Source organism: Leptidea sinapis, chromosome 3 (genome assembly GCF_905404315.1).
Source record: "Leptidea sinapis chromosome 3, ilLepSina1.1, whole genome shotgun sequence".
Classification (NCBI taxonomy): domain Eukaryota; kingdom Metazoa; phylum Arthropoda; class Insecta; order Lepidoptera; family Pieridae; genus Leptidea; species Leptidea sinapis.
The window spans coordinates 459,800-477,998 of NC_066267.1; the positions used below are offsets into that span (position 1 = coordinate 459,800).

An 18,199-nucleotide genomic window follows, 5' to 3' on the forward strand; every position below is an offset into this window, starting at 1 on the left:
TTCCTTTACATTCATTACTCTTTTCATACATGCTCACCGGTTGCGAGTGCTTCAGACCTTTCCTTTTCTCAAAACGTCCCCAATTTGGTCGACGAATGTTCTACGAGGTCTCCCGCGGCCGACTTGCCGACACACACACGCCTTATATATTTGATAAGTCATTCTTTCTTCACTCATTCGCTTCACGTGTCCAAGCCATTTCAGCATTCCTTTATCAGTCCGTATCCAACAGATGTACTGTGGTCTGAAAGAATCTTCTTACGCACGCTCGTATTACCACAAACCGAATTCTATCAATCAGTCTTACCCCACGCATCTCAACTGCGTTAATTCTGCTTTTATGCTTCTTCTGCCATACCCAACTCTCACTTCCGTATATTAACGTTATTAAACGTTAAAATTAAAGATAATATATTATTTTATTAATGTCTAATAAAATACTCGTATAATACCTTTATTTATTTACAGTATGTGAGGATTGATACAGTTTACACAATAACTCTTGTTTTTACGTATTCATTTACATAATTATATTATTTACTTACCTTCTCATGTAAGGCATTGTATTGAGTTTTTGACGTTTGACATATTATATTGTAATTAAAAAGATTAATAAAATATGAAGCTGTAAATGTTGATTTAAATGATTGGCAATGAGTTTCTTGCCAGTGAACTGAAGTGGCGCTGTGCAGGGCACATAGCTCGAAAGAGAAATGACCGTTGGGGCAGTAAAGTCTTCGAATGGCTATCACATATCGGAAGACGTAGTGTTGGTAGGCTCACTACAGGATGGACCGATGATCTGGTAGTAAAAAACCAAGTCTTGGTTCTCAGTTCTTCTACCATAATAAGTTGTGAGATCCACGTAACCAAGTCTGTCAATTTATTTAGTCCCTACTTAAGGGTCTTTCTGTCTTAACTTGTTACATAAATAGCTTTTTTTATGAAAATAAGGGACGAGACGAGCAGAATGTTCAGCTAAGTAATTAGTACGCCCTACCCATTACAATGCAGTGCTGATCAGGATTCTAGAAAAACCCAAAAACTCTGAGCGGCACTACAATTGCGCTCGTCACCTTGAGACATAAGATGTTAAGTCTCATTTGCCCAGTAAGTTCACTAGCTACGGCGCCCTTCAGACCGAAACACAGTAATGTCTACACATAACTGCTTCACGGCAGTAATAAGCGCCGTTGTGGTACCCATAATCTACCCGGCTTCCTGTGCAAACGAGCCTGCCACTGGTAAAACCTATCAAAAAATAGCTTACCTATCAACATCTTATAGTGACCATATCAATATTGAAAATAGTTTAGTTGCAGGCTTGCTTACCACAACGAAATTATTTGGGGTCAAAAATGGCCTGAACTGCTTCGAGAAAAAGCTCCCAGATCATAACTACTACTTATGATGTGGATTTGAGTATTCACATAAACTGTCGCAAGGACTTAAATAAATGGAAAAGTAAATCTTAAAGCTCACTAGTATATAAAAACAAGAGAAGTGAGCTAGAATTTAATTTAATTCGCTTTGTTTGTCATCACACGAGCGTTACTAAGAGTGGAAGACAACACATTTTTCGTGCCTTAATTGAAAATTACGCTACATGTTAGCTCTTCTTAATTTATTCAGACAACGATTTTTGGTTTGTTACAAATGAAACTTTAATTACAGCAGTCTTTAGTGTTAGTTGATTGCATTTATCGGAGGTTGTTTTATGTACATTCATATATATATATACAAAGTTCTATTACGATTTACTTTGTTTATTACCTAGGTCTAAGTGATCTCAGAAGCAAGTGATCAGTATCATATACTAGCGTAAACATGACCTACAAGTGGGAGGCTCCTTTGCACAGGAAGCCGGCTAGATTATGGGTACCACAACGGTGCCTATTTCTGCCGTGAAGCAGTAATGTGTAAACATTACTGTGTTTCGGTCTGAAGGGCACCGTAGCTAGTGAAATGAGACAAATGAGACTTTACATCTTATGTTTCAAGGTGACGAGCGCAATTGTAGTGCCGCTCATAATTTTAGAGTTTATCAAGAATCATGAGCGGCACTGCATTGTAATGGGTAGGGCGTATCAATTACCATCAGCTGAACGTCCTGCTCGTCTCGTCCCTTATTTTCATAAAAAAGAAGTCCTGACAGCCAGATAATGTCTTGCCGATTTTGATTTCTCAATTTTTGTGTTGGTTAGAAAATTGCAAATGCGATCACGTATTATACACTAAATTAGTATAAAATTAGCAATCAACATTACCCTTACTTAATGTGGAACTAAGCTCGAATAAAAGTTGATATCACCTACCTATATAGGGTTGGAACGTTAATTTAGTTAAAAGGGCACAAAAGGCTCACGCCCTCAGTGCCGGAATAACATTACATAAAGCGGGCACGACTCGAATAAAATTTTGGTGTTGTAAGCGACCTTAGGAAATTACTCTACTCATGGGTTGCGGTTTGGGAAACACTTCCTTGATTGAATTGTATGAAACGAGTGAAATTTTATAAGATATCAGTAGTATTAAGGAAAACTGTATAAGAAAGGATCAAATTCAAATATTTTTATTTAAAATCGGATTCAAAATCTCTTATTGAACGTCATAATAGTTTGTGGTAGTCCACCCATTCAAGAGAGACTGCCTCAGACCTGAGAACGATGGGCGCAAGAAACTCAGCGGCCTTTTTTTAAATATAAAAATATGGATTACAATGTGATATCGTACAATAAACATTTATAATTAAAGAGCTTGAGGGTATTCGCTTTATACCCAGTCTGTGGTATCATTAAGAACATCGTTTATGCTATAGTAACCATTCCCACACAAACGTTTTTTAACAATTCTTTTCAATTTCGTAACACATTTGTTTTGTACATTTTCTGGGGTCGTATTGTAGAAGCATATACATCGCCCAACAAAAGACTTAATAAATCGACCCAACCGAGTAGTAGGCATAACAAGTTTATGTTTGTTCCTCGTGTTAACGTGTGTATTTATATTGCTAGAGGAGTCCCCTATTGTCTTATATTTTGATCGTCAGGGGCAGTACTGCCACCACAGCTGAACAGGGAGATAAATTAACGTATAGGAATTAGAGTGCGCTAAAATTGTCTGAAGCAAAACTCTGCCTACGCATCTATTAGGCAGAGTTCTCATTCAGTTGGATTTTGACCGTGCTCTAAACACAACGCCACTCAGTGATAAAGAGTTCATCGAAAAACTGTCCAGATAGAGCATATCCAAACTTGGAATGATGGAATGGCGTATTTCAGGTAAGTGACCCTTTAAATTAACAAAATTATGTAACAAACTAGACATTTTTTATAATTTTGCTAAATAATTACATTTGCATTGTTAAACAAATACATCGCCAATGAAATGTGAAATTTCGTACCATAATCAAAGAGCTTTTAATAAGCGTATATAATACACTTTGAACACTACTTCTACGAAGTAAGGTGTTAATTTGAATGAATGTTTAAATGTTATCTGTGTAAGTTAATATATACGTATATATATATACAAAGCCACTCGGACATTTTTGACGACTGTTTAATAGACGATTGGGAGTCTAATTATTTAACGGCCGTTTTCAATAACCTATCTATCCTTAGTTTAACTTACTAGAGGTAGACAAATCTATCCTTTTACGCTTACTTTTAACTTACTTTTAAATACTTACTTACATTTAAATAACCTATCGAAATAAAGCATTGAACTATAACTATATTAGACATAACTATGGATAGATAAGATCTTGTCATTAAACATGTTCAGGTAAAGTCGGATAAAGTTAACCACCGACTACCAGTTAACTTACCAGAGTAATTTATAGAAAATTATAATTAAAATTATTATAATTATTGTAAATGTTGCACAAAAAAATAGTTACATTTCGTATTGAGCTGGAAATTCCAAAAGGATACTAACCATACTGTAAAGGAAGGCTACACATCCAATTGGTAGGACTGGTGACTTAAGACTGTGGCGTGTGGTGAAAAGCAGGAATTGGGAGGGATCAGGTCAAACAGGAGCACTCTCATTGATAAATGTGGAAGAAGGCTCGCAGTAAGCAGAGGTCTAAACGCAACAGGCGATCAAACCGTTCACAGGGTACATGTCGGGTGACAAAGTGTAAAGTGCTATCACAGGCCAACTGTAAGCAACGACATAGATCGTTTTGTGATGCGTTAGACTTAGATTTTTGGTATTTATGAACGGATGATACCTAAAGTCAGTCAAGGTTATTTGTTCGTACCATTATTTTTTCCCAAAAATAACATCTCATTGCAATAAGAATATTTTTTTACGAATATCACATTCACATTAACTAATCAAACTATCTCTAAAAACTACTGAAAAAATCTACTAGAACGATGAACCTAAAACTCAAAACCTTAAAAAATATAATTTATAGTTATTATCAACTAAAATATATTATTAAAAGGAGTCCCTTTAGGCAAGATTTCGAAGATACTGGCAGCGTTCCCCCTTTGAATAGCTACACTAATATTTTGTCCGAGGTAGCTGTCAGCTCTTCTCTCCTGTGATGTCGACTAAACTTATTGCTATTTCCTTAAAAAGCCATATGGCGCTAGGACCCCACGGACCAAGGGTCTCAATACCAATTTGGACAAAATCATATTCAGAGCCTAGACCCCTGTATTTGCATGCTTTAGCTTTTTCAGTAGCTTCACAAGAATTTAGAACTTTCTGAAAATATATGCTGGGATGTTATTTATTTCTCCCTAATTATGTTCTATGTTATTTAAATTAAGAAGGTGTTACAACATATAACTTGTAAACAAAGGAGAGAAGGTTTAGCAGTTAGTTTCGATATAGCGAAGGCCTTTGATTGAGTACGACACACGGCACTTCTTTAATAATTTCTATTATATGCACTTTCCGAGAGTGTTTGTAAATGGACCACAATTCATCTCTCTGGGCACAGCCTTACATGTCCTAATCGACAATTACTGCTCAGACTCTAAGTTGCTGAACTTTGGAGTTCGCCAAGGCTGTGTGCTATCTCCTATTATTTATTTTACGCTCATCTAATAATATATTGTATCAAAACGAATAAAATATATAATTTGTAGGAATCCATTACCATCAAAGCCGCTTAGGATCCCTATCCGACTAAGAATATCTATTTACCAGTCGGATGTTTTAGTGGATGATTCATAACAAATAGTGATATAGGCTATCTTGCACTAGACAACACTTAAATATTGATTTTTATTATAAAAGTTCTGTTTATTTTGTTTTAAAAGTATTATATATAGCGAAATTCAATAGGGGTGTGCATATCCTATAGGCAATAAGGCAGTGCCTACTTCGTTATAAAATATAGCATTAGTGTTAAAGATGATTTAGTTTAATTTGGTTCCGTTATTTTATAACCAAACTTCTATTGAACACCCACTCATAAAATTTTTCCTTACGCTAGATACTAGATACCTACGGTAAGCAATCTTTACTTATTCCAAAGCTCAACTACGACTAGTTAGATACACAGTGCCTACCTTGCTAGGAAACTAATGCACGCCCCTGATATTCAACCGAGAGGTTTCTCAAATCAACTGTATAGCTCGAATATATTATACGCAGGCAATAGGCAGTAATAATGATAAAAGTATAAAGTTAATATAAAGTATATACACATAGCTAAATAAATCAACAATAAAGGAATGAAATCAATACGCTCTTCATAATACTCGCATTACGCGGAGGCAAAAAAACCCAATGATTTTCCGCTTGCCATTATCAAAAGCCGAGTTCGTAATCGCGCAACAATGAGACAATCCGCAACGTAAATTATGAAATTATAAAATAAAATTCTAGAGTTGAATCTGTATTTGTATGGCAACAAGATTTACAATCTAGTCGGCAAAAAGTTAGAAAAAAATGGAACAGTACTCGCTCGAGCTTTGACCTACATTCCCTTTTACAAACATGCTCTTGGTAGTTTGTTGTGTATTACGGCACCTGATTTTATATAATTTGAACTCGATTCGCGATCTTTTTGCCGTTTTTCATACTCATTGTATCGTAGTAGTAATAATTGGAGTACTACAGATAAAATAACTTTGTTTTTTGATTCAGCAGGACTGTTTGTTACGAGATTACCTTTGGTTTATTTTCATTTTTGCCTTCTTCATTGTCGAGTCTTTCTGGCAAATAACAATATCATTTCGTTGAGTTTTTATCATATTTGGTCAAGTTTTTGAAGTGAGAACTTCTTTAGCGGCGTTGAGCACTTTTCTTGGGATGAGTATAAAATGTTCATCGAAAATTCGTAAGACAGTCGTCGAAATTATGGCCTAAAGATTTATGCTTCTAACTAATTATAGTTAGGCTATTTCAACTTAATGATTATTCGGTCAATCGACCAGTGGTTGAATCATTGTGATTGCGAAGCCGAAACACAGCGAGGTCGAGGGATCGAATTTTAAACGTTGAAATATTTTTACAGTTTAATTATTTGGTTTTTAAGCTTTGTCATCAAGAAGCTAAGGCGATAGTTATACTTGTATTTCTTTGTTACTTATTATTTTGTTTATTTTATTTGTTATTTTTTTTCTTAAACCAAGAATGGCGATGATGATGCTGGTAATGAAGACTGTGAAACAGTCGTTGAAATTGAGAGATAAACTTGTTAATTTAAAATAATTGTAATAGTTCTGAAGTGTTAAATTGTCATTTATGTGTACGATAGCACAATAAATGAATAGTGTATTTAACCACATAAATGCTCGTACTTTTATAGTGATAAAGCTATTCGTGCGAAATTATTCCCTAACCATTCCAAAATATTCAAAAATGTACAACGTTAATGTTCAAGTTTTCACTTCTGCCTCCCGGGTTGCACTTTTTAGCGGCGAGCCCTACACAAATTATCAATCTTTCAACCTTAATAACAATGATGAAATTCGCTGTAAATCATACTGTAATTTTTGGTATGTAGTAGAACATAATACAATTAACACACGTATTATTAGAATCAAGTGCGGACTGTACGTTTAGGCCTCTATTTGTGAATGTCTTGATGAAAATAAGTTAGTCTCGGGTGGCGGAAATTAATGATTTAATAGGCTAGGGTGTTACTTAACATTAAAACACTGTCAAACACCTCCGTTACAGGTAGATGAGATAGTTCATCTTGTCACATACTAATCGGCGGAGAACGATGTGAGTGACCCAAGGTTACTGAACTTCTAGAAGGTGTTTCAATCTGCAATCCGTGATCAAGTATGTTTTATCACTATCTTGCGAAATGCATAACAAGATGCAGAAAATATACCTACAATTGACCACACATAACGTATTTAGACGCTTTCTGGACTAACGACCATGGTTCGGTTTGTTAACATAATTATAAGTTTGTAAGATGTACATCTACGGCCGTTTTCAATAACCTATCTTATATCTATCCTTAGTTTAACTTACTAGAGGTAGACGCTTTCTTACATTTCAATAACCTATCGACAAATTAGTAAGTAATAAAGCATTGGACTATAACTATATTGGACATAACTATGGATAGATAAGATCTTGTCATTAAACGATGATAACAATATATCCGTAACTAGAGATACGTTATTGAAAACGGCCGTTAGTGGATTGTAGACATCAAATCACACTCAAACTTTATTAAAACACGAATTTGCAAATTTTGCCTCGTGTTTTATTTGCGCAAATACCAATTTTTTGATGCATTTCAACATAAATATTTAAAATTGAGGGCGGTCGTAGCAGGTAACATGCAGAGGTAGCAATTAGAGAGATCTTGAGTTGCAAACAAACAATGCAAATATGACGTTATTTGAATTTGAAATGCACTTTGAGCATCATTTACATGAACAAAGAAATATATCTGTGGCGGCTTTAGTAAACCAGATCTAGTGTCGATATAGATACATTTATTGTATCGATGTTTTATCTGTCATAATAAATTACAGTAGATTCTTTTATGGAACGTATGATAATTTAGTAATATTTTATTTATAACCACTTAACAGTTTTCCGCATTCTAGGGAATGTCAGCGCGTAATTAAAAGATTACGGCTTTGCTTTGAAAACGATGAATTTCGGAATATTCTTTCCAACGTATCTTATATTAGTAAATATAATATGTGAAATTCTGTTGGTATTAAATTGTTGAATTTATGAAACGCTTTAGCACTCCTTCATATATTGAAATATATTTGTATTTAATATTAACAGATAATGTGTGTTGTCAGTATATATGTATATATATAGTATGTCAGTTTTGTCACTTTATAGTCTAGAAGCATTAAAACAAATTAACAGATCGCTTTCATTAAAAAAACCGAAAAGGGTATTATCGTAATTACTTTCATGTGATGGATGATATATGCTTAATGTCTTCTAGAAAACTAACATTACTTCCAAGTAACGTGTGGTCGATAAAAATCTATCGATAAAGCAACCCCAACACGCAATAATATGTTCTGGGCAGGCTGGCGGGCGAAGGGTGTTCCTCGCCTCCCCAAGCCAAAAATCTTTATAAATGCAAAAGAGAGAGACATATCTCTGAATCTAGGTGTTAGAGTGGGTGGAGTAATGATACAGTACGTTCTTAACGTTTCAGACGGTGTGGTTAAGGGTTCCCAAACTTTACTTCGGACTGGAGTGCAGTTTGAAAAACAAATAGAGCACTTCATTTGAATGTGTTACTTTATCTTGCAGATATTTGAGGTTTCGTCTTGACTTTAAGTTGTTGAGTTTGACATTTGCCTCTTTTTAAATCGCAAAACGCCCGAGCTATTCAACGATTGTAGATTAACATTTTTATAGATATGCTTTTTGAAATTTTTCAAAGCTCAGTATATTTAAGCGCGCTCTCTATATCTCATGGATATGTTTTTTTTTATGAAAATAAGGGACGAGACGAGCAGGACGTTGAGCTGATGGTAATTGATACGTCTTGCTCATTACAATGCCGTGCCGCTCAGGATTCTTGAAAAACCCAAAAATTCTGAGCAGCACCACAATTGTCACCTTGAGACATAAGATGTTAAATCTCAATTGACCAGTAATTACACTAGCTACGGCGCCCTTCAGACCGAAACACAGTAATGTTTACACATTACTGCTTCACGGCAGAAATATGCACCGTTGTGGTACCCATAATCTAGCCGGCTTCCTGTGCAAAGGAGCCTCCCACGGGTGGTGGTGTAAAGCATGTTCGGGTTAAGTTGGCTCAAATGGACTAAGAGAGCGCGATCAGTAGCAGTAAAATTTACCCGAGTACTTTAAACGTAATAATACATAAAATCACTTTGTGAATATAGACAAATTACTCTCGTTCCAGAGTTAGGTGAGTCTCTGAACATCTACCATAGTCTAAGCACATGGTCGGAATTGGTACGACTGGACCATCGGACGGTCCGGTGGGCGTGGGTCCTCGCACCAATTGGTCCGGCGTCGTACTCAGTACGGTCCAGGCGGTAATAATAATAATTTTATGGGATCTTCATTAATAACTTTAAATTCTTAACATCTATTTAAATTTGGAATAACTTTCTTCGCGCCTATTAATAATAATATAATCAGTATCGCCTTTTTTGCCATCATCGCATTTATTGCTCTTAATAGTGATTTTCATTATTATAGCACTAGAAATAAGGGATTGCTTGTAACAAATTCTAGTAGGCTTCATAAGATACATAATAGCTTTAAGGGTAAATGATACACTTCTATAATAAAGTCCCAGCCACTGTTCAGGCATTATCTATAAATAAATTTAAATGTTTTATAAAAAAAATGGCTCTGTCGTAAATCCTATTACTCCAAAGCAATGAATATTTAAATGATCGGACAGCCTGGGACTAGATTGTGATTATTTTATAGCGATAGAAATGATTGTACAATATTGTATATTTTTATTGAAAAGAGCGCAAAAAAAGAATGCTGGGAGAGTTTCTTGCGCCGGTTCTTCGCTCTCAGAGCGCCACTTGTTTCCGAAGCGGTATTAGTATCTAGTAGTTATTAGAAATGACATCAAAAAGAATTCTAAAGGAATCAATTTTGAGAAAATAAAATAAATGCCTTTTTTATGCCCATGATTTTAATCAACACCATTCCGTTTTGAGACAATACAAGATAATGCTGATTTTATTTTAGCGACAAACAGATGAGTGTTTATACCCTTGAGGAAATTATATCTAAGTAGATGAAGAAGATATCTTGATTAAAAAAGGCAAGTCAAAAGTTTAAATGAATAATGTGACATGGATCTAATTAAATTCAAATTGAGGCAACGAAAGGATCTGCTTATTGAATTATTCTATCGCTAACGATATTATCGTAAATATAATAATTAACTATATTATAGTAATATACGATCAGGTATACAAATAATATGCTTGTTTGTACTCTTATAAAAAAAATACGGGTGGCACTCCGGGAGTACCGGCAGAAGTGAAAACTTGAACATTAACGTTGTGTATTTTTGAATATTTTGTAAGGGTTTGAGAATAATTTCGTACGAATTGCTTTATTTATCAGTATAAAAGTACTAGCATTTATTTGGCTAAATATAATATTCATTTATTGCGCTATCGTACACAAAAATAACAATTTATTTTATATAAAAATTTAACACTTCAGAATTCTAACAATTATTTTACAGTAAAAATTTTATCTCTACGAAAAAATCAACAATCATCCATAATAAACTATAAAAACAGATTTCGGCTTCACAATCACAATACTTCAACCACAGGTCCAATGACCGTGTCATCAATAAATTGAAATAGCCGAACTATAATTACGACTGTCTTACGAATTTTCTTGTACTGATGCGAGTTTTATAGAATAGATTATAGAGATTTTATATTTTATACGACGCAAGCATTTATATGATGAATATGGATGTTTGTTTCCGAGTCATGGATGTTTAAATGTATTTATGTATGTTTATATGAATTTATGTATGTTTAAGTAAGTATAATGTATTAAATATATCATTGTCTTGTAACCCATAATACAGGCTAAATATGCTTATCTTGGGGCAAGATAATTTAAAAAGCGTGTCAATATTATTATTATTATACCCATCCCAAAGAAAGTGCTCAACGCCGCTAAAGAAGGTTTCACTTCAAAAACACGTCGATTTTGACAATATATCTAAATTATTTTTTTACTTATAAATTACGAATGCAATTACCCAATCTATATGACTAAAGATATTGAAATAGAACTGAGCAATTTGATTCATATCTGTTTGAGATTACATATTCGGAGTACATACAGTAGAGGTGTCACATATAACCAGAGTCTGCGGTGTATTGGGACAGGAATACTAAGTTTTAATCGAATCACTTTCATACTTTCTGCTTTGCATACTTGAATATCTCTCTTCTTTTATATTAAACACGCTGATGGCTGCAAATTCGTCCCCGTAGATAAAGGGTTTTTTTTTTAAATAATAAGCAAGTTTGGAATTGAATATTATCTCAGGTCCTATTCCAGTTCCGGTTCCCGTTTTCGCTTCCGTTTCCAACATATCGTTTGAATCTTATTTCGAGAAATATTGCTATGGCAAACTAAACCTACTATTGGTATAGGTATGGCTTAGACTTGTAGTAAATGAATTCTACTGACCTCCCGCCAATGAGCATGAAGTTTCCATCTCGCAGCAACAACCTGAAGTAGTCTGTGTGAGTTTCATTGCCGAGAAACTTGTGTGTGTCATCCACTCCTGGAACAGAAAGATACACGGTATTCAAATTCAAATATTTTAATTCAAAATAGGATAGAATATTACCTATTGAAAGTCAAAAACTACTACACATTCGAAATAGTATGCCTCAGACCTGAGATAGGCCTTTACCAGTGGGAGGCTCCTTTCCACAGGATACCAGCTACATTATGGGTACCACAACATACCATAATGTGTAAGCATTACTGTGTTTCGGTCTGAATTCAAATTCAAATTCAAATTCAAATTCAAATTCAAATTCAAATTCAAATTCAAATATTTTTATTCAACATAGGATTTAAAATCACTTATTGAACGTCAAAATCTATCACCCATTCAAAAGAGACTGCCTCAGACCTGAGAAGAATGGGCGCAAGAAACTCAGCGGGCTTTTTTTTTAATATAAAATATGGATTACAATGTAATATCGTACAATAAACATTTATAATTAAAGAGCCTGAGGGTGTTCGCTTTATTCCCAGTCCGTGGTGTCCTTAAGAAAATCGTTTATGCTATAATAACCTTTCCCACACAAACGTTTTTTAACAATTCTTTTAAATTTCGTAACACATTTGTTTTGTACATTTTCTGGGATCATATTGTAGAAGCATATACATCGCCCAACAAAAGACTTACTAACTCGACCCAACCGAGTAGTAGGCATAACAAGTTTATGTTTGTTCCTCGTGTTAACATTATGAATGTCACAGTTTCTAGAAAATTCCACAATATGCTTATGAACATACAAAACATTATCGAAAATGTATTGAGAAGCAACAGTCAAAATGTTTATTTCTTTAAATTTTTCTCTTAATGATTCTTTAGGACCTAGGTTATAAATCGCGCGAATAGCCCTCTTCTGCAGCACAAAGATAGTATTAACATCGGCCGCACTGCCCCATAACAATATACCATAGGACATAATACTATGAAAATAACTAAAGTATACTAATCTCGCCGTATCTATGTCAGTTAACCGTCTAATTTTCGTAACCGCATATGCTGCAGAACTAAGCCTATTCGCCAATCCTTCAATGTGGAATCCCACTGCAATTTGGAATCAAGAGTAATGCCAAGAAATATAGCAGATTCCACTGGTTTTACCACCTCTCCATTTAATAAAATATTCGCATCTACATTTTTGACATTTGGCGCGGTGAATTTAATATATTTGGTTTTATGATTATTTAACAATAAGTTATTGGCGCTTAACCAGTACACGATGTCAGATAGAGCATTGTTTACTTCGTCATACAAAACTTGGCTTCGTTTCACTTTGAATATAAGTGAAGTGTCATCCGCAAACAATACCACCTTGTGTTTTTTTTCTACAAGGTTAGGTAGATCATTTATATAAATTAGGAAGAGGAAGGGTCCAAGAATAGACCCCTGTGGTACCCCCATACCGAGAGGAGTCCCAGGAGATCTCCTGCCATTCACCTCGACCCTCTGAATCCTATTATTTAAATATGAGATCAGAAGATCGAGTGCAGATCCTCTTATACCATAGTGGCATAGCTTCCTGACCAGCGTTGAATGCTGAACACAATCAAAAGCCTTAGATAAATCACAGAAGATACCAAGTGCATTCTGTGATTCCTCCCAGGCCTCAAAAATATTCCTGATAAGTTCAACACCTGCATCCGTAGTCGAGCGTCCCCTAGTAAAGCCAAATTGCTTTATATGAAGTAACTTATAAGTGTTAAAGTGAGTAAGCATTTGGCTTAAAATAATTTTTTCAAAAATTTTACTAAGGGTCAGCAACACCGAAACAGGGCGATAGTTATTCGGGTCAGAAGTGAGTCCCGATTTAAATATTGGTGTAATTTTACTATACTTCAGAAGGTCAGGAAACACGCCATGTTCAATACAGTTATTAAAAACTAGTGCTAGATATGGTGCTATGACGTCAATAACAGAACTTATTATTTTTACAGATATGCCCCATATATCAGCAGCTTTTTCATTTGTAAGGATCTGAAAGTTTTAATTATTTCTGCTGGGCTAACAACACTGAATTTGAAATTTTGTTTACATTCCTTAACATTTTCCAAAAGAAGTGACTCGGCAATACTGGTGGAGGAGACAAGGGTGCTTGAGATGGAATCTGGAATGTCAGAAAAAAAATTCTCAAAAGCAGAAGCTACTTCCTGCTCAGAGTGGATTTTTGTATTGTTTATTATTAGATTATATTCAAACTTGCAGTCTTTCGCTCTTCCAGATACCCAGTTAATAACTTTCCAAGTCATTTTTATTTTATTTGAAGCATTTTTAATTATTTCTCTAATATGCATTGACTTAGCAATAGTACATACTTTCTTAAATAATTTTGAATATTTTTTCACATAAACACCGAAAGATATATCATGATTACATAATGATCTCTCACTATATAGTTCATACAATCGTTGTCTGCTCATACTCCAGCTTGTCTTTGAATTTAAATGATTTACTTATAAGTATAAGAGAGCCGCCACGTGTTGCCTTTTCTCTGCTAAACACACTTGCCACCCGATGACCACTGGAGTTAAAAATGAGCTCATATTTTCTAAGCCAGTGTTCAGTAAGACATAAGATATCAATATTTTCATGGTTCATTAGTAACTCCAGTTCCAGTTCTTTACCTAACAATCCTTGCATATTTTGGTGCATCAGGCTTATAACTTTACAATTATTATGTTTACTATTACTTGTACATTGTGTATTTTTATTGCTAGAGGAGTCCCCTATTGTCTTATTGACTAATTTAAATAATTTGGAACATATTCCAAACCAGAAACTAAACTATAAGACTGCTCAATAGAAGCAGTGTTTATTAAATAATTACTTTGCTCAATAGGAGCAGAGTCTAACAAGCTATTACACTGCTCAATAGAAGCAGTGCTAATCGACTTACTAACCTGCTCAATAGAAGCAGGGGACCGGGTTGCCAAATAATTGGCTGAGTTATAAAATAAATAAAAAGATAGCGAATTAGCTATCTGTCTTTTATAAAAATTAGATAGGTGTAACCTATCAAATGTCAACATTGTACATTTATGATTAATTATATTATTGATATCAATTATGTGTATGTTACTACATAATAAATTACCATTATATGTCACATAATTTGAATGAGACAATAGGGTTAACATATTATTCAAATTGTCTCTTGTTTTGTTTTCCTGTGGCAAATCCTGTATGAATGGCAGTGTGAATATTATAAGATTTTCTATTTTTAAACTATTTAACTCATTGTATAATTTTTGTAGAACATTTTTATTTAAATTCCCTCTTCTCCCAATCATAACAATAATAGAAGTATTAGAGCAGTGAGTATCACTAAGAATTCTTTTTATAATTTGATAGTAACTTGCCCCTGGCATGCAAATATTTGATACTAACTGCCCGTTACTAATTTTATGCAAAATCAACCCCATATTTCTTCCCATGTCATCACTATAAATCTTAATATGTTTCTTATGTCGGACGCCGTAGCTAGTGAAATTACTGGGCAAATGAGACTTAACATCTTATGTCCCAAGGTGACGAGCGCAATTGTGGTACAGATCAGAATTTTTGGAATTTTCAAGAATCCTGAGCGGCACAACATTGTAATGGTATGGCGTATCAATTACCATCAGCTGAACGCCCTGCTCGTCTCGTGCCTTATTGTAATAAAAAAGATGAGACGAACGGGATACCGGGGAACCGGAGATAGACTGAATATTGAGAATGGCCGTTAGCTGAGTAGTAGGCATTATAAGTTATTTTATTTAAATTTATGTCTGTTCCTGGTGTTAACATTATGGTTATGATAGTTTTTAGCAAATTAATTTATGTGCATTATTATTCAAGATTAACTGTCAGTTAATAAGTGATAAGGCGGCCAAAAAGATACCAGAGAGAGCAGATAATTTTAATATTATAATAAAAAGTAACATTGAATATTATGATCAATGACATTAATAATATTTTTCAAATGGTAACAATGAGTTACATTTTCATTTTGTACGTACCAATTTGTTTACCGAATTCATTTATATATTCAATAAACATCGTGGTGAAACCCACTTCTACTTGTTACCACTAGGTACTAGGTACATGACTTTTTACTAAAAAAGTCGTGTGTAATATTTGACCAACTAGACGTTAAGTTACGGCAGATAGCCCATTAATACCTTAAGTTAAGAATGCAAAGCAACTAATAATTAATTATTAAATTAGTATCAATCAATCAATCATCTTAAATTCAATTTTAAATTTTAACACTATCAACTGCAATCAATCTTAGATAGACACCTTTTAATCGTTATATTGAATATCTGTTATAATAATTTTAATATCTGGCATTGTAAAGTTAAAAATAAAACGTATTTTTTTATTAACTCGAACATTAGACATTGATTTAAATAAAACGCTTTTTAAAGCGTAATTCGCGTATAATGTAAATAATAAAATAAACGCAATTCTGCAAAGGTCACAAAACGTATCATTGAAATAGTATTTCATTTAAAAAATTTAAAAAACCACATCAAAAGTTTAACATGACGAAGATAATTTATGAAATCAACGCGCATTCCAAGTAAATATAATTCTGAAATGTTAACACAATTAAGGTCTGCCAAAGTTTTAATTGTATTAGAAACAACTTTTAATTGTTGTTAAACTGAGGTTTAATATCATACAAATTATGTTTGATTAACAGACAAAAGTTAACTATCAGGTTTCATGGTGTAATTAATACATGCATTTGACTCCCGTCATTTTGGGATATACAAACTTGGTTGCTATTCGTTGATTAGGGCCATCTAGGGGTCTGGTTTAGATATGTATAACAAATTAAAAATTTCATTTCAATTTCAAATGAAAATTTTGTATGGTTAGTCCATGCTTAAATGATCTTTACTAAAATTGTCACTGTAAGTTTGTCTAATCCTCTCGACTCGTGATCAGTTCATACTTGGCATCAATATATCGAGCAATGTTCAGTTCCATGGTCACTTGGAAGAGAAGACCAAATTGTCCTCTTAAAAGCTTGGTGTAATCAGTGAGGCGAGACAGTATTTCACTTTTAACCACCACCTGCAACTATTTAACGCGCAAAGTCAGCTTCACATGGAGTACTGTTCTCGCCTCTCGGGACGTTCCCCAATACCAGCTTCTTCCATTTGACAACATACAACCAGGAGCGGCTTGAATCAACGACGATCAAGTAATTTTTTTAAATGAAAATAAGGGAGGAGGTATTGATAATTGATACGCCTTGCCCATTACCATGCAGTGCCGCTAAGGATTATTGAAAAACCCCAAAAATTCTAAGCAACACTACAATTGCGCCCTTCACCTTGAGACATAATGTTAAGTCACATTTGCCCAGTAATTTCTCTAGCTACGGCGCCCTTCAGATCGATACACACTGCTTACACATTCCTGCGTCACAGCAGAAATAGGCGTCGTTGTGGTACCCATAATCTTGCCAGCATCCTGAGCAAAGGAGCCTCCCACTGGTAGGCGTGGCCTTGGCATTGCGTAGAGATGTGGGTTCTCTCTGCATCTTCTTATACTACGAATAAGCTTAGAGTATACCTTAAGAATTGTTGCGAAACTGAAGTGGCAAAGGGCAGGGAACATAGTTCAACGGACAGATGGATGGTGGGGCAGAAAGTCCACGAATGGCGACCACGTATATTGGAATATATTGGATGAGGGCAGCCAGGACCGATCGTCGTGGAGATCTTTGGAGGAGACCTTTGTCCAGCATGGACGTCCTGTACGTGGGCGGTTGCTTCACTTCTTCCAATCACCTCTTTCTCACCTCTCACCTCGAGAAATAGTTTTTTTTGTATGTTAAATTATTTTTTAGATAATTTATACGTGTAGGTAGAGCATCTTGCTGTTAGACAACCAATAAAAACAGGCCAGGAATAATACATTAGTGTGCGTGGCAAGCTATGTCTAACCCTCGCGATTTATATGTCAATTTGTGTTAGTGTGCGTGCATTACTCAAAATAGAAGTTAACAGTCAACTTTAATTTATTTCGACGTTTTCACAGCTATCTAAACGTATAAATGATCCAAGATTATTATAAATGAACTTCAAATCCAAGATTATTTTAAAAATCCAACCTACAAAATTATTTCACGCGTAAAAGTTTTATTCTATATCAAGTTACAGCAAGAAAAAGTAGCATATTATATGCTGAAGAAGAATCATTAGAAGTGTAATATCATGCCAACAAAAAGCTCACCAGTGCGTGAAAGGGTATTCATAAAAACTCAATCGTCTTGAGTCGAAATCGCTAGTGATTTCTATGCGTCAAAGAAAAGTGGAATTGATAAAATACTAGATAATCCAAGAACGTTCTCACAAAATACGACTGGGAAACGTTCGCTTACAATCTATAAATATCTGGGCGGGTTTCTGTATGAGCAGAAATAAACAATACATAATATGTGTCAGCAATATTATTATTATC

The 18,199-nt window shown here is 34.5% G+C and overlaps 1 protein-coding gene across 2 annotated transcripts in view; it reads right to left on the reverse strand.

The window, feature by feature from the left end:
* LOC126979393 (semaphorin-1A) overlaps positions 1-18,199 on the reverse strand; it is a 543,171-nt gene that overhangs the window by 64,834 nt on the left and 460,138 nt on the right. For both annotated transcript variants that reach the window (XM_050828672.1, XM_050828671.1), the window contains exon 2: positions 11,641-11,737. In XM_050828672.1, coding sequence (XP_050684629.1) covers positions 11,641-11,737 — 97 coding nt within the window. The remainder of the gene's footprint in view (positions 1-11,640; positions 11,738-18,199) is intronic.